Source organism: Artibeus jamaicensis, unplaced genomic scaffold (assembly GCF_021234435.1).
Source record: "Artibeus jamaicensis isolate MK-2021 breed Jamaican fruit bat unplaced genomic scaffold, CSHL_Jam_final contig_700, whole genome shotgun sequence".
Lineage (NCBI taxonomy): Eukaryota > Metazoa > Chordata > Mammalia > Chiroptera > Phyllostomidae > Artibeus > Artibeus jamaicensis.
In genome coordinates this window covers 7,247,395-7,263,612 of record NW_026521930.1, presented here as the reverse complement: position 1 = coordinate 7,263,612, position 16,218 = coordinate 7,247,395, and the positions used below count along the sequence as shown (strand labels likewise).

Genomic DNA, 16,218 nt, shown 5'->3' with positions numbered 1-16,218 from the left:
AATTACTCCTACTACCAAATATTACATTTGGCAATTCACTTTCCTACAGATATGAAATGCTTCTATGCTTCCCAGAAATAAATTCCCACAATATGGAAAAATGTATCTTAAAACCCTCTTTTTTTTATCATCATTTGAGAGAAGGGAAACAAGGAAGAAACATGCTAAAAATGAGTTATTCTTTGAAAGAACAGCTTGATAAAATGTTTCATTTTACTTCCCACTAGTTTTGTGTCCAGAAAAGTTTTATTAAAATAATGTTTTCCTTTACTGTCTTCACATGCATAATTTAACTCACAACATTAAGTAATCTCTGAATTTTATTTTAACAGATACTACACATGATCTTAGCCAAAAGGCGGAGAAGCGATGAAATATATTTTAACAGAGAATAAGCACCTTTAAGTTGAAGATCGAGTTCAGGTTCTCAGCGTGAACATTTGAAACGGTTCAACAATTTTTATTATACCACCAATCAGAAGAGAAAATGAAATTCTTTCCCTCACCACTTTCTGCCTGCTCCTTAATTATCTGGCCCAGGCACGGCATGACCATAGATCCGGCTCAGCAGATTTCAGGAATCAGAAGCACACACTCTCTAGAACGGTATGGCATGTGTGCTAGTGCATGGGGGGAGTGAGGGGCAGAGGAGTAAATTTTGATTTCAACTACGTCTTCTCCAGTGGCCTAAAATTTGGATATAAAAACACAGGGAACTGCAAGTATCTTTCTGGGGCCCTGAATCAACTCCTCTCTGCCTGCTGTGGTGGTGGCATAAATGGCATAGATGTCTCAGCCAACTGTCATAAAGTTTAAAATGTTTTAAACTTAAAAACTTTGCACCCCAAGCTGCAAGCAAACCATGATGGAACTGAGTCCAAAAATCCTTTTAGATAGATAGCTTAATCAAGGCATCGCCTAATTAGGAAGTTGACTCAAGAACCGGTTTGGTCTTGTTTACCAATACCTGAAGAAAAGGTTCACTTTATTATCATTAACAGAGATGCCAATCACTCTTAACATGGTTTTCATGCCACTGACTGGTTGTCATGGATAAATAAGCAGCTGAGAATAATACAACTGGCAAAGATTTTAAAGATCACTTAGTCCAATCCCCTCATTTTATACAGGAAATGGAGGCTCAGATTAAGTTACTAAAACCAGAAATTATTTCTGACAAAAGTGGACACAGACCCCAAACCTGCTGCCTCCCACTCCAATGCTCCACCCACTATGCAGTGCTTTACAGTCATGAGCTGCATGAGATCAGAGTCATTTTTGAACCAGTACAAAAAGGGAACTGTCAGAGGGCAAAGAAAGGCAAAACTAGCCTTTTACAATAAATCTCCATGATCACTTCACCTAAAAACACTCTTCCATATTTTCATTTATCATCATTAATTATACTTCACAGGTAGACAGAAAATGTCTACTCTTCATCAAAGGAACCGGTTCCAGCTAGGTGAAAAGGTACACTTTCCTCACCTGCTCCTGGCAGGGCTGCGGCGGACTCATACTCCACTGCTCCTCCTCATTGCCATGCCAGTACCAAACCAAGCATGAACGCCGGCCTTCTTGGTCTTTTCCATCTACAATGGACTTCCCAGCAACCTCACGGAGAGCCACGGAGAGTTACCACACTGTCCTCAACTTAGAGCAAAGGCCAGTGAATCACAGAGAGCCAGCAAAGCCTCTCACCTCATATCCTACTGCTCCAGGCCCCTCAGCTTCTGTGCCATTCCACAGGTTCTTTGCCCTGCTGTGCCCTCTGACTAAAAGAATGTTCCCTTGCATACCCTGTCTCACTCCATCACTTCCACTCAGGTTTCTGCTCAAAATATCTGCTTGTCAGAAAAGCCTTACATGATCATTCCATCTAAATAATGTGCCCAGATATTCCCCTTCTTCTTACCCTAAACTTAATTTTTATCATAATACTTCAATTACCTAAAAGTATGTATTTGCTTATCATCTACTGATGCCTCCCCCCTGAGATTTGTAAGCCCCATGAAGACAGGATATTTTAAGATAGAGGAGTACTTAGATAGATACACTTTGCCTCCTCACACAACCAAAAGAAGGATAACAAATTTAAAAACAAAAAATAAACACAACTGCCAGAAAATCGAACTGTCTGGAAGTCCAACAACCAAGGACTTAAAGAAGAAATATTCATTCAGACTCATAGGAGGGGTGGAGACTGACAGCGGGGCGAGAGGACTCCCAGCGAATCAGCAGCTGGAGGACCAGGCAGTCAGTCCCACATTTGTGTGCGGAAAAACTGAGGAGCGAGACAGACTGTGCAACCCGGGGTTCCAGCGAGGGGAAATAAACCCTCAGAGCCTCTGACCGAAAATACCTGTGAGGATTGAGGCAGGAGAAACTCACAGCCTCACAGGACAGTTCTTTGGAGAGACCCACAGGGTCCTAAAACATACACAAAACTACCCACCCACCCAGGAATTAGCACCAGAAGGGCCCAATTTGATTGTGGGAAGTGGGGAAGTAACTGAAAACCAGCAGAGAGCTGAGCAAGGGGCACTGTTCCTCCTCAAACTCCTCCCCCACAGACAGGGCCACACCATAGCAACGTGGGTTGCCCTGCCCTGGTAAATACCTAAGGCTCCACCCCCTACTATGTAACAGGTGTGGGGAGACAAAAAGTATAGCCCAAATGAAAGAACAGATCAAAGCTCCAGAGAAAAATACAACTAAGCGATGAAAAGATAGCCAACTTATGAGATGCAGAGTTCAAAACACTGGTAATCAGGATGCTCACAGAAATGGTTGAGTATGGTTGTAAAATAAAGCAAAGAGTGAAGGCTATGAAAAATAAAATAAAGGAAACCAACAGTGACAGGAAAGAAACCAGGACTCAAATAAATGGTTTGGACCAGAAGGAAGAAATAAACATTCAACCAGAACAGAATGAGGAAACAAGAATTCAAAAGAGTGAGGAGAGGCTGAGGAACCTCCAGGACAACTTTAAACATTCTAACATCCAAATCACAGGGGTGCCAGAAAGAGAAGAGGAAGAACAAAAAACTGAAAACTTATTTGAAAACATAATGAAAGAGAACTTCCCCAATCTGATGAAGAAAATAGATTTCCAGGAAGTCCAGGAAGCTCAGAGAGTCCCAAAGAAGTTGGAACCAAGAAAGCACACACCAAGGCACAACATAATTACATTATCCACGATAAGGAGAAAATCTTAAAAGCAGCAAGAGGAAAGAAGAGTTACCCACAAAGGAGTTCCCATAAGACTATCAGCTGATTTCTCAACAGAAACTTTGCAGGCAAGTAGGAGCTGGAAAGAAGTACTGCAAGTCATAAAAGACAAGGACCTACATCCAAGATTACTCTATCCAGCAAAATTATCATTTAGAATAGAAGGGCAGGTGCTTCCCAGATAAGGTACAGTTTAAAGAAGTTCACCATCACCAAGCCCTTATTATATGAAATATGGTAAATGCATGAATGTACACTATCAATTCATCAGAACTCTAAATTAGCAAACAAACAAAACTGAATGAAGAATTTGTGTGACACTTTGACATGCAATTTGAAAAAAGCAATATTGATGCTGAATTTTTTTTAATTGCTGCATCATTCGAATGGATTGTAAGAGTAGGCAGAATGTTAGAAAATGGTACTGTCCTACAAAATCCTAAATCACTGAGATTATAATCAATTTTGTAAAAAAGTTTTTTATAAACTGTACATTAACACTCATTTCGTGCACACTTAAAGACTGTCTCAATAACATAAAAATGTTTCCAGTTGTATCACATGATTCGAAGGAACACCATCTCCCTCTTAGCTTAGGTCCCACCTACTTATTCCCTGATGACTTCTAAGCCTGTCCTGTAATGTAGTCAGACCTCTTTCCTGAACCCCAGATCCACATTTCCTAATGTCGCACACAGAAGAAATACAATTTTAAATACACTTACTGTCAAACTGAATTCACTTTCTAGCAAAATTCATTCCTTCTTTCTTCACCTCTGGCCTGGAAAATCTGCTGTCTCAGCCAGAAACCTAGAAAACCTCCTCGATTCCTCCCTCCCTTGACCCTGACCACCCACCAACCAAAGCCTCTTGACTCAGTCTCTGAGTGCCCTGCCGCCACCCAGCAGGCAGGCCTCTGCTTGGCTCGGGTCCTCCCCGTCTCACTCAGCTTTGCCAACAGCAGCCATACTGGCTGCCTTCACTCCAGCTTCGCCCCTCTGCAATCCAGACTCCACACTATTGCTAACATTGTCATTCTGACACAAAGATGTGACAGGTGTCCTCCCTTGTCCAAATTTGTCACTGCGCCAGGACCATCTCGGTCTGGCCCCTGCCCATCAATCTAGCCTCTTACTCTGCACCGCGCTTCATCTCGTCACCCACCTCACAGAAACCCCCTCAGCTCCTTGAGTCTAAGCGCTATGCCACCACTGCACTCTGCACCTGCCTCCACTACGGCCACATTCTGACCACTGAAGGCCTCATCCTTATACTCCGACACCTGATACAGGACCTAACAGACTTTCAAATATTTGCCGACAAAATTTCGTAAGAGTGAACAAAGCAACTGGGTTTCCCCTACCCTTTCCCCACTGCTCAAAGGTACGTACATGTCTCAAGAATACAAAAAGAAGTGAATCCATCCTACACTGACCTCACTACTGCAGATACAAAATGCTGATCTTAAAACTCTTCTTCAAGAAAAGGAAATAAAGTGTCACTTCCGGCCAAGATGGAGGTGTAGGTGGAAACACTGTGCCTCCTCACACAACCAAGTTTAAAAACAACAAAGTTTTAGTAACAAAAATGCAACCAAAACACAGAAAATTGAACTATACAGAAGTCCAACAACAATGAACCATTCAGCCACACTGGTAAGAGGGGTGGAGTCAGCGACCGGCGGAGAGGGGTCTCGCAGGAAAAAGCAGCCTGACTGACCCAGGAGCGCAGGCAGCGGTTGGCAAATCCCAGGTGCGGGGTGGCAATGGGTGGACCCAGTGGGGGCGCGAGGCAGCTGGCTGACCACGGTCACACATTCACACACAGATAAACCAGGCAGAGAAGCAGGCTATGAGACAGACCGCGTAGGCTAGGGCCCCAGCGATAACTGAAGCCTAAAAGCACCAATTGAAAAAACTCTCAGGGTTGAGGTGCCGAGAGAAGCTCCCAGGCTGACAGAGTTTGCTGGAGAGACCCACAGGGTCCTGGCGGGTGCGCAGCGCAGGCCCACACACCCAGGAGCCAGCACCAGAGGGGCCCGGTTTGCTTGCTTGCAGGAAGCAGCAGAGGGGACCGAAATCCGAGAGAGAGCAGAACAAATGCCATTGCCCCTCTGTGACCCTGCCCCCACATACAGTGTCACAACCCAGCAACTGGGTCGCCCCACCCTGGTGAACACCTAAGGCTCCACCCCTCATACATAACAGGTGCAACCTGACCAAAACATTATGGCTCAAACAGAACAGCTCAAAGTCCCAGAACCAATACTTCTAAGTAACCAAGAGATAGCTAACCTATCAGATGCACAGTTCGAAACACTGGTCATCAGGATGCTCAAAGAACTGGTTGATTTTAGTCACAAATTAGATGAACAAATGAAGGCTACGCTAAGTGAAACGAAGGAAAATGCACAGGAAACCAATAGTGATGGGAAGAAAACTGGGTCTCAAATCAAGGGAGTGGACAAGAAGGAAGGAAAAAATGACCAAACAGAAAAGAATGAAGAAACAAGAATTCAAAACAACGAGGAGAGGCTTAGGAACCCCCAGGACATCTTTAAACATTCCAACATCTGAATTATAGGGGTACCAGAAGGGGAAGAGGAATAGCCAAGAGTGGAAAACTTATTTGAACAAATAATAAAGGAGAACTTCCCCAGTCTGGCAAAGGAAATAGACTTCCAGGAAGTCCAGGAAGTCCAGGAAGCTCAGAGAGTCCCAAAGAAGGTGGACCCAAGGAGGAACACACCAAGGCACATCATAATTACATTAGCCAAGATTAAAATGAAGGAGAGAATCCTAGAAGCAGCAAGAGATAAAGGGATAGTCACCTACAAAGGAGTTCCCATCAGACTGTCAGCTGATTTCTCAAAAGAGACCTTACAGGCAAGAAGGGGCTGGAAAAAAGTATTCCAAGTCATGAAAGGCCAGGACCTACATCCAAAATTGCTCTATCCAGCAAAGCTTTAATTTAGAATGGAAGGGCAGACAAAGTGCTTCTCAAATAAGGTCAAATTCAAGGAATTTATCATCACCAAGCCCTTATTTTATGAAATGTTAAAGGGACTTATCTAAAAAATAGAAGATAAAAAATATGAATAGTGAAAGGACAGCAAACTCACACTTACTAACAACCACACCTAAAACGAAGCAAACTAAGTAGACAGCTAGATCAGGAGCAGAACCATAGAAATGAAGATCACATGGAGGGTTAGCAACAGGGGAGTGGGAGAAGGAGAAGGGGGGAGAAGGTACAGAGAATAAGTAGCATAGACAGTAGGTAGAAACTAGACAGGGGGGAGGGCAAGAATAGTATGGGAAATATAGAATCTAAAGAACTTGTGACACATGGACCTAAACTAAAGTGGGGGAATGGTGGGGAATGGGATGTGCAGGATAGAGGGGTATGAAGGGGAGAAAATGGGACAACTGTAATGGCATAATCAATAAAACATATTTTTTTTAAATAATGAAATAATCACTTCTACAAACAAACGCTATACAAGATAAAATTTCCTCAGGTATAGCCATACCTGTAAAATGTTAGTAAAAAAGTCATGGTAGAACATGGGCCAATCTTGACGGCCAATGTCAACAATAACTTTGCAGAGCTTGTTCCGGATAAAGTAAGGTAAGGTTTTGTGGTGAGCCAAAAGGAGTTTGGGTAGACAGCTACGGATTTCCATCTTATCCTGAGATGGGACCCCAAGCCACATTTTATTGATCAGATTCTGAAAAACAAACATACATCTCAAAGTTAGCAATCTATACATAAAAATAACTGGTTTTCATTCAATGGTTAGCTATATCACCTCAAATAAGAAACCCTGATTTTAAACAAAAGTTTGGGGTAATTTGGTAACAAGAGTAATAGAAATATTCAAATCTATAATACAACAATCCCATTTCTAAAAAGAGCTGCTAAATAATGTAATGGAAACAAAAAGCTGTATGTGTAAAACTTTCTATTATGTCACTGTCTCTAACAACCATCAAAAAATAATGACAGAAATGTTAATGTTCAAAAATAAGAGAATGGTTTGGTGAATAATGGTATAACTATTTACAGGAATATAATATGAAGGTAAGTGGGGGGGGAGCAGATTACAAAATGGCATGAGCAATGTGATTATTATAATTAGGTTTTTAAAAAGTGTGCATAGACCCTGGCTGGGGGGCTCCATTGGTTGGAGCATCGTCCCATACACCAAAAGGTTGCAAGTTCAATCCCCCATCAGGGTGAATACAGGATGCAACCAATCGATGTTTCTCTCTCACATCGATGTTTACGTCTCGCTTGCCCTCCCTCTCTCTTTTTTTCTTCCCCCACCCCTTCCTCTCTGTCTAAAAAACAAATCATAAACATATCCTCAGGTAAAGATTAAAAAAAACAAATAAATAATTTTAAAAGTGTGTATAGGAAAAGAAAAATAGGAAGAGAATCAATAAAAATGAAAATTTCTGTGGTTAGGACAAGAATATTCTAGTTATCATCCCTCCTCCCACACTTTATCTTTCTTTTTAAAATGATAACATGGAAGGAAAGTTACATGCTACCACAAATAACCTACCTACCTAACCCCATCTTACCTTTGAGCTGAAGATGAAAAAGTGCCCAGGAACCCCAGACACCTGGATAAAGGCAGCATGTGGAGAAGCCCTGAGCTGAATTACTGTTTCTCAGCCATGTGTACATCAAAGCTAACATCTAGTGCCAATGACATAGTGACGTGACTACAAAATACTTTTCAGAACAGTGTAAAATTATCTGACAACTTACCTCAAATACTGTCAAACTATACATCATTACATAGTCATTCCTGGTGCTGGAGAGAAAATATAGGCAGAATCTCCAGGCTCCTATTTGCTGGGCAAAGTTATTAAGAAGCGCCTCTGGAAAAGTTAAAATAGCAACAAAAGAAGGCTTTGAAAATACATGAAATTAATACAAGCCTGGGCTGTCTTATAATTTTTTTAAACGTGCTTCCCTCCATATATGTTAATGTTGTCAAAACCAACTACAAAATCCAGCTGATTTTTCAACATAGAAATGACAGACCAAACCATATTTTTCCGACTCTGGGGTGACCAGGAGCACTGACCTTGTGCTCAGCCATTTTAAAGTCAGTGAGTTTGCTAATGGACACATTTTTCAGGCAGAGAAACTTTCATTATTAAAGTTCTTACTTAACCTTAGGTGTAGATAGACAGTTTTAAGAGTATCGTTTCACCTTATAAATGATGGTTATTTGTTAACTTGTTTCCTCTGGGGTAAGAGATATACAGAATCTGACACAAATAACACCCCTTTTTTATTACAAAATATTTTATTACAAAATTATAAGCATGTAGTTCTGTAACATAACAGTATCACACTCAAGCACACCACATAACATTTTAGGTGAAATATTCAAATTAAAACTATAGCCCTGGCTGGTACAGCTCAGAGGATTGAGCACAGGTCTGCGAACCAGAGGATCGCAGTTCAATTCCCAGTCAGGGCACATGCCTGGGTTGCAGGCTGGTTCCCTACAGGACAGTTCCCAGCAGGGGATGCATGAAAGGCAACCATACATTGATGTTTCTCTCCTTCCCCTCTAAAGATAAACAAATAAAATCTTTAAAAAAACAAACCTATCAATTATTACACCCATATGATTACCCTACCAACCACACTCAAGCAGGAGCTCTGCCGGACCCTGAACACATCTCTCCCCCAGTTCACTCATGCCACGCACACACAGTGATGGCTAGAGAAGCAGGCAAAGATTAAATCTTACCTTGTAAATAAAGGATAGACAAAAATGAAAGTGAATTCAACATGCATTTTCAATTCTCTTCATTTGGTTTTGTTTTATTTTTAGCTACCACCCACAAAAAAGTAAATAAGAATAGCAATTGTGGAAGATGCCAGGCATAGCCCTGTGCACATCAAATCAGTTAGAAATGGTTTTCCTCCTCTTTAGGCTGCTGGTAACCTCAGCCAGAAGCAAAGAAAGTAAGCAATAAGAGTCTGGACATGCTGCCCTTAACCACCTTAACCTGCTGTACTGGCCATGAAATGTAACAGAAGAGGGGTAAAAATACAGAAGCAACAAACCTCTTAGATTCTAGGAAGCCCTTGGAAAAGCAGGAAGTGTAGTAGTCCATTCTAATCCTAAAGTCACTGCTCTGACCCTACAACTTAGGCTAAATACACCAAGATAGTCTCATTAAAAATTCCATAGAAGGCCCTAGCCGCTGTGGCTCAGTTGGTTGGAGCCATCATCCTATAACCAAAAGTCGGTGGGTTCGATTGCCATTCAGGGCATATACCTACATTGCAGGTTCAATCCCCAGTCCAGGTGCAGACACGCGAGACCCCTGTCTCCATACCCATAAGATCCCCAGCCCAGACAGATACAGGAGACAACCAATCCATGCTTCTCTCTCACATCAATGTTTTTCTCTCTCTCCCTTCTTCTATTTAAACACAATGGCGGGGCAGGGGGTGGGGGGGAGCCCTGAATGGTGTGACTCAGTGGATTAAGTGCCAGCCTGTGAACCAAAGGGTTGCTGGTCTGATTCCCAGTCAGGGCACATGCCTGGGTTGCAGGCCAGGTCCCCAGCTCAAGGTGGGCAAGAGGCAACTACATGTTAACTTTTCTCTCCCTCTTTTTCTCCCTCCCTTCCCCTCTCCCTAAAACTAAATAAATGAAATCTTAAAAAAAGAAAAAAGCGATGGAAAAAAATCTCCTTGGGTGAGGATTAAAAATATATATATTCCATAAAAGAAAGCTGATGGCCTGCTCTTATAATTAAGAGTTTCTAGAAATCCAAGAGGTGACGTCAAACCAGAGAGAATGAGCTCTGGCTGGAAATGAGGAACTCGGGGCTCTATTCTAGACCTTGCCACCAATTCACTGAGCCAAGAGAATCACTGCTCTTCATCGATACTTCAGCTTCCTCAGAACACTGTTAAAATGACTAGATTGTCTCTTGAGGTTTCCTGCTAACAGCTTTTATCTCTAGAGCACTAATAATACATCTTTGGTGGAGAATACATGGAGCCTCTCTCCCTTCTCCCACCTAGCTAGAAGGCCTTAGTTTATCCTGTGACATCAAAAATGAAACAAGAAGTGGTTCCAGCCCACACACTGGAATAAAGCTGAACTAAGACATGCCTCCTACATAGAATCAAATCCCAGCTTCCCCTGAGCCTTCATTTAAATTAGAAATTTGTAGCATCTGATTAAAGATATTTTTAAATCAGATGAGAATACAAACATGTTCAGAATGTTGCACTTTTAATTTGTGAATGCTGAAGGTTAACAATATTTGCTTTGTAAACCAAAAATTAAGAGAAAAAAACAAAAACCATTCAAGTATAAGTAAAAAACAGGACTTCAGAGAAATTAAGTGTTCAACCACAGCAGACTAATGTAAGGGAAAGACCCCTCAGCTTCTTTGGTAAAAATCACCACTAAGGTTTTCACTATAAAGTACTTGGGTAGCACAAAACTAACGGGGATCACTCTGGAGGCAGGAGAAGGACTGGGCTCACTGTGTATTAAAAGAAGATCTAGGGAAGCAGAGTAAATCCTCTAGGCCAAATGCCTGCTCACCTGCTGGGCTCAGGTGTTAGTAGCCCTTGTTTATAAATGCTCTGGTTCTCCACAGGGAAATCCCTCAGAGAAGAAAGGTATGTACAGGGCAAGCCCACAAGAGACCACCAAGCTTAAAATTAGAATAAATAAGAAGTAGGCATCAACCAGGAGCTGATATGCTACTCAAAGGATGCAAGAGAAAGTGGGCTACAGTCAAAGGCATACCAGCCACCTAGAAATCCAAACCCTAATCAAGCTTTGGAGCAAAGGCAGAAATCAGCTATAACACCTAACTTGTCAAGTATTAGAAAAGCCAAGTGGGACAGAGAAATGGGCCTCCACAGAATTCCACATAGAAAAAGATGGCCGAGGAGGTAAAAGCAATGAATGTAAGGTCGATGCAGACATCCAAGGGAAAAACCTTTAGGTGTGAATAGAGAAAAAATTTTCATTTTTGAGTTCAGGGGTTAAATGAGGGTTGGGAGGAAGAAGGGTTATACTGGGACCACAGTGCAACATGTTGCACTGTTGCACTCTGCCTCAGGCAGAGATCTGGTAACTTGAATATACCTTCTAGTTTAAAGTATACTTTAAAGAATATTGTTCATGTCAATGAACATAAAATTTATAGAAGTTCTAAAAGGTGCTGAGGTTCTCAGAAGACCTGAAGTAAATACACCTACATCTCTCTGTTGTTTGAAGTCTTCATTTATCAAAACTTGCAAAATGGATGAAATATCCAAGATAAGGAAATGGAGATAAGGAAAAAGAAGAAGCCCCCAAAGGGAATGCCAGCTGAAGGATCTCTGAGCACTCTGTGAGGTTCAGATTAGATATCTACACACCAAAAACATATGCATTTTGATACTTTAATAAGCTTTTTAAAATTAATAGTCACAGACTTCTTATACAGTTTAACAGTGCTGAATTAAGACCAAAGCAGCAGGAGGGGTTTCCCACACTTTACCTAAAGTAAGAAAATCCATCATTACAGCTCTATGGACCATACTGTAGCCCTTGTAGCTAGATTTGCAGACCTCACCAGCCACCAACAGAACCAGAGCAAAGAGAGCAAGAACTCAAAGAGAAATATGCAGGCTTGCCCGCCAAGGCTACCAACTCCTTCCTGCCCAATGGGTCCTTTCCATCATAAATGACTCCTTACAACTCAACATTTCACTTACCTATCTCACGTTTTCTTTCATTGGTTGTACAGTCATGAAAAAACTCTGTCATCAGACTTTCCAATGCCCTGAGGGAGGTTTCTTCAGATGCCTAACAAAGAAATTTGAAAAAAAAAAAAAAATCAATAAATTGTTATCTTTAGTTCTACTGTTCCCCAGTTCCTTCCAGGTCAGTCAACAGCAATAGTAATTTACTTCCTGAAAACATCCTGGTTCAACATTCTTCAAATACATGATATAAGCAAAAAAAACTGAAGGGAATTTTCCAACTGGTTCGAAACCCAAAGTCTTAGTATATTCTATAAATTCATGCTACTATGCAATTGATTTTCAATTATTTAGGCTTCAAAAAAAAAGGAGCAAACAATTCAAAATTTAATTCTGGAAACACAGAAAGCAAATTAACAGCCTATGGCCCTGACTTAATAGGCAGCATGAAGACATTCATGGAAAAGATTAGTGTTCCCTATCAACTGTCTGTCAACAATATATTTGCCGCATGTCTGAATAATTTTGATTCAGAGCAATTATAGTTAAAGTGCTGTATGGATTCCTGGGGTTTTTGCAGGTGCTTCAAGAGTCATCTGTCCAGTCAACTCTCAATGTGATTTCCACGAGCAGTCAGCAGAGATCAAACTGCAGCTAAGAGCCACACTGAGCAGGAACCCAATATCAGACATCACCTCCAATCAGACCCACAGAGACAGCCAGACTCTCAGCAGAACAGCTCAGATGGAGAATGAGAGGAGAGGGGCCCAAGACCCCAATGCTTGCCCCCCACCTTCATATGGAGCCCCAAACCCATTTCCTCTTCTCACTGAAGTATGGGACCATCAGTTGCAGCAAAGAGTTTGAGTCAACACTCCTTCTTGCAACCCATCTGCAAAAAGTAAGCATTCCTAGACCATTTCTGAATCTTCATTGGCATTAATCTACCCAAAGATAATTAAGAGCCAACAGCAGTTCTGACTGCTTAATTACCATTTTCCCACCCATCCTCTCCATTGCCCCCAGAGTGAGAGTTAACTTATAAAAAATTGTTTTATTTTTAAAATATATTTTATTGATTATGCTATTACAGTTGTCCCATTTCCCCCTTCATTCCCCTCCACCCTGCACACCCCTCCCCCCACATTCCCCCTTTAGTTTATATCCATGCGTCATAAGTTCTTTAGCTTCTACATTTCCCACACTATTCTTGCCCTCCCCATGTCTATTTTCTACCTACCGTCTATGCTACTTATTCTCTACCTTCTTCCCCTCTCTCCTCCTCCCACTCCCCTGTTGCTAACCCTCCAATGATCTCCATTTCTGTGGTTCTGTTCCTGTTCTAGTTGTTTGCTTAGCTTGTTTTTGTTTTAGGTGTGGTTATTAGTAACTGTGAGTTTGCTGTCATTTTACTGTACCTGTTTTTTATCTTCTTTTCCTTAGATAAATCCCTTTAACATTTCATATAATAAGGGCTTAGTGATGATGAACTCCTTCAACTTGACCTTATCTGAGAAGCACCTGATCTTCCATTCTAAATGAAAGCTTAGCTGGATAGAGCAGTCTTGGATGTAGGTCCTTGCCTTTCATGACTTAGAATACTTCTTCCCAGCCCCTTCTTGCCTGTAAGGTCTCTTTTGAAAAATCAGCTGACAGTCTGATGGGAACTCCTTTGTAGGTAACTGTCTCCTTATCTCTTGCTGCTTCTAGGATTCTCTCCTTCATTTTAATCTTGGCTAATGTATTATGATGTGCCTTGGTGTGTTCCTTCTTGGGTCTAACTTCTTTGGGACTCTCTGAGCTTCCTGGACTTCCTGAAAGTCTATTTGCTTTGCCAGATTGGGGAAGTTCTCCTTTATTATTTGTTCAAATAAGTTTTCTACTTGTTCCTCTTCCTCTTCCCCTTCTGGTACCCCTATAATTCAGATGCTAGAACATTTAAAGATGTCCTGGAGGTTCCTAATCCTCTTTTTTTTTTAATATTTTATTTATCTTTAGAGGGGACGGGAAGGAGAGAGGGAGAGAAATATCAATGTATGGTTGCCTCCCATGTGTACCCTGCTGGGAACTAGCCTGCAACCCAGGCATGTGCCCTGACTGGGAATCGAACCATGGTTGCTTGGTTTCCAGGCCCGTGCTCAATCCACTGAGCTACGCCAGCCAGGGCTCCTCTCATTTTTTTTTGAATTCTTGTTTCTTCATTCTTTTCTGTTTGGTTGTTTCTTTCTTCCTTCTGGTCCACTCCCTTAATTTGAGTCCCAGTTTTCTTCCCATCACTATTGGTTCCCTGTACATTTTCCTTCATTTCACTTAGTATAGCTTTCATTTGTTCATCTAATTTGTGACCAAATTCAACCAATTATGTGAGCATCCTAACCATCAGTGCTTTGAACTGTGCATCTGATAGGCTGGCTATCTCTTTGTGGCTTAGTTGTATTTGCTGTGGAACTTTGATCTATTCTTTCATTTGGGCCATTTTTTTGTCTTGACGCACCTGTTACGTATGAGGGGCAGAGCCTTAGGTGTTCACCAGGGCAGGTCAACTCAGTTGCTGGGTTGTGAAGCTGTATGTGGGGGCAGGGTCTGAGAGGGAACAATGGCACTTGCTCCGCTCTCTGTCAGATCTCAGTCCCCTCCTCCAACACTTCCCCCAAGCAAAGTGGGCCTTTCTGGTGCTGATTCTCAGGTGGGTGGGCTTGTATACATTCTAGGACCCTGTGGGTCTCGCCAACGAACTCTCCCGTGAGGCTGGAGTCTCTCCCGACACCTCAACCCCCACAGGTGTTTTCTATCGGTGTTCTGAGGCTTTATTTCTATGCACTGGCACCTTGGGTTGCAGTCTACCTTGCTCCCCAGTTTCACCTGGTTCATCTGTGCGTGAAACATGGGACTACCTGATCAGCTGCCTTGTGCACAGTGTCCTGCTTCACAATCGCCACCTCTCTGGGTCTTGCCCTTGCCACCCCGCGCCTGGGGGTCTGCCAGCTGCCACCTACGTGCCCAGGGTCTGCACACTCTTGCACACCCAGGGTGCCTTTCACGCCCTGTACCAGCACTTTTTGTGCCTCGACCCCTCTCCGACTGGCTTCCCGACTCTATCCCGCCTACTGGTCTAGATGATTGTGTCTATTTTTCCTCCTTGCTTGTCTAACTTCCATACAGTTCAATTTTCTGTCAGTTCTGGTTGTTATTTTATTTCTAAGTTGTTGTTGTCCTTATTTTGGTTGTGCAAGGAGGCACAGTGTGTCTACCTACGCCTCCATCTTGGCTAGAAGTCATAAAAAACTATTTTAAAGCAACAAGTCCCTATTCAAATGTGTTATATATCAAACAATATTACTCGAAGTCTTCACTTGGTAAATGACTTTTAAAAAGACTGAAGAAGCCCTGGCTGGTGGATTGAGCGCAGGCCTGAACCGCTGTTCGATTCCCAGTCAGGGCACATGTCTGGGCTGCAGGCCAGTTCCCAGTAGGGGACACACAAGAAGCAACCACACTGATGTTTCTCTCCCTCTCTCCTTCCTTTCCCCTCTAAAGATAAATAAATTTTTTTTAAAAAGACTGAAGAACTTGGGCCATCTCTGTGGATAAACCAGCACGACGACTGCTGACTACTGAAGCTAAGCCAGGCCTGCATCAGACGTCTGTCAGCGCAGGCCGGCACACCACGCGGCACACGAGGGCCACCGCGTGCAAGCGCTGTTGCGCATGCTGTCCCTCCCCTGCCGCGGCCATGGTCTGATGGCTGTGCAGTGACCACTGAACTCTGACATGCTGAGTGATGAAAAACAGTAGTCTTAACACTTGTGAATATGAGGTCTTGTCCGAATTTTGTATTTATGATAAAAATTAGCCCTCTACATCCTTTTCAAACCAATATATCACCTCAACTGAAAAATATCCTTGGATTACAAGTTAAATTGTTTTATTTAAAATTATACAATTTCTTCAAATGTAGAAATAACTAGAATGTGAGACTAATAAAAGAATAAAATCTTCTCAACCTATTTCTGGTTTCTGTGTTGCTCAAACAAGCCTCACTGTTCTCATTCACTGACTTTCAAAGTAAATGCTATAAATTCAATTTTCTAAAATAAATTTATTTTAGATAATAAAAATAAAAATGTTTATAGGAAGATTTAAAAGAATCAAAGGAAAATCTCACATGGAAAATAACTGACAAAAAAATTAAAATAAATGTAACAAGAGCTATTTGTTGAACTAAAGTCAGTT

At 41.9% G+C, this 16,218-nt stretch overlaps 1 protein-coding gene and 1 pseudogene across 2 annotated transcripts in view; both read right to left on the bottom strand.

Moving 5' to 3' along the window:
- The window catches only part of XPO6 (exportin 6), a 120,777-nt gene that overhangs the window by 78,070 nt on the left and 26,489 nt on the right, over positions 1-16,218 (bottom strand). For both annotated transcript variants that reach the window (XM_053671478.1, XM_037140020.2), the window contains exons 2-4: positions 11,998-12,088; positions 8,008-8,120; positions 6,761-6,958 (exon numbers count right to left, since the gene is read on the bottom strand). In XM_053671478.1, coding sequence (XP_053527453.1) covers positions 6,761-6,958; positions 8,008-8,120; positions 11,998-12,088 — 402 coding nt within the window. The remainder of the gene's footprint in view (positions 1-6,760; positions 6,959-8,007; positions 8,121-11,997; positions 12,089-16,218) is intronic.
- On the bottom strand, positions 229-371 carry LOC119045369 (uncharacterized; annotated as a pseudogene).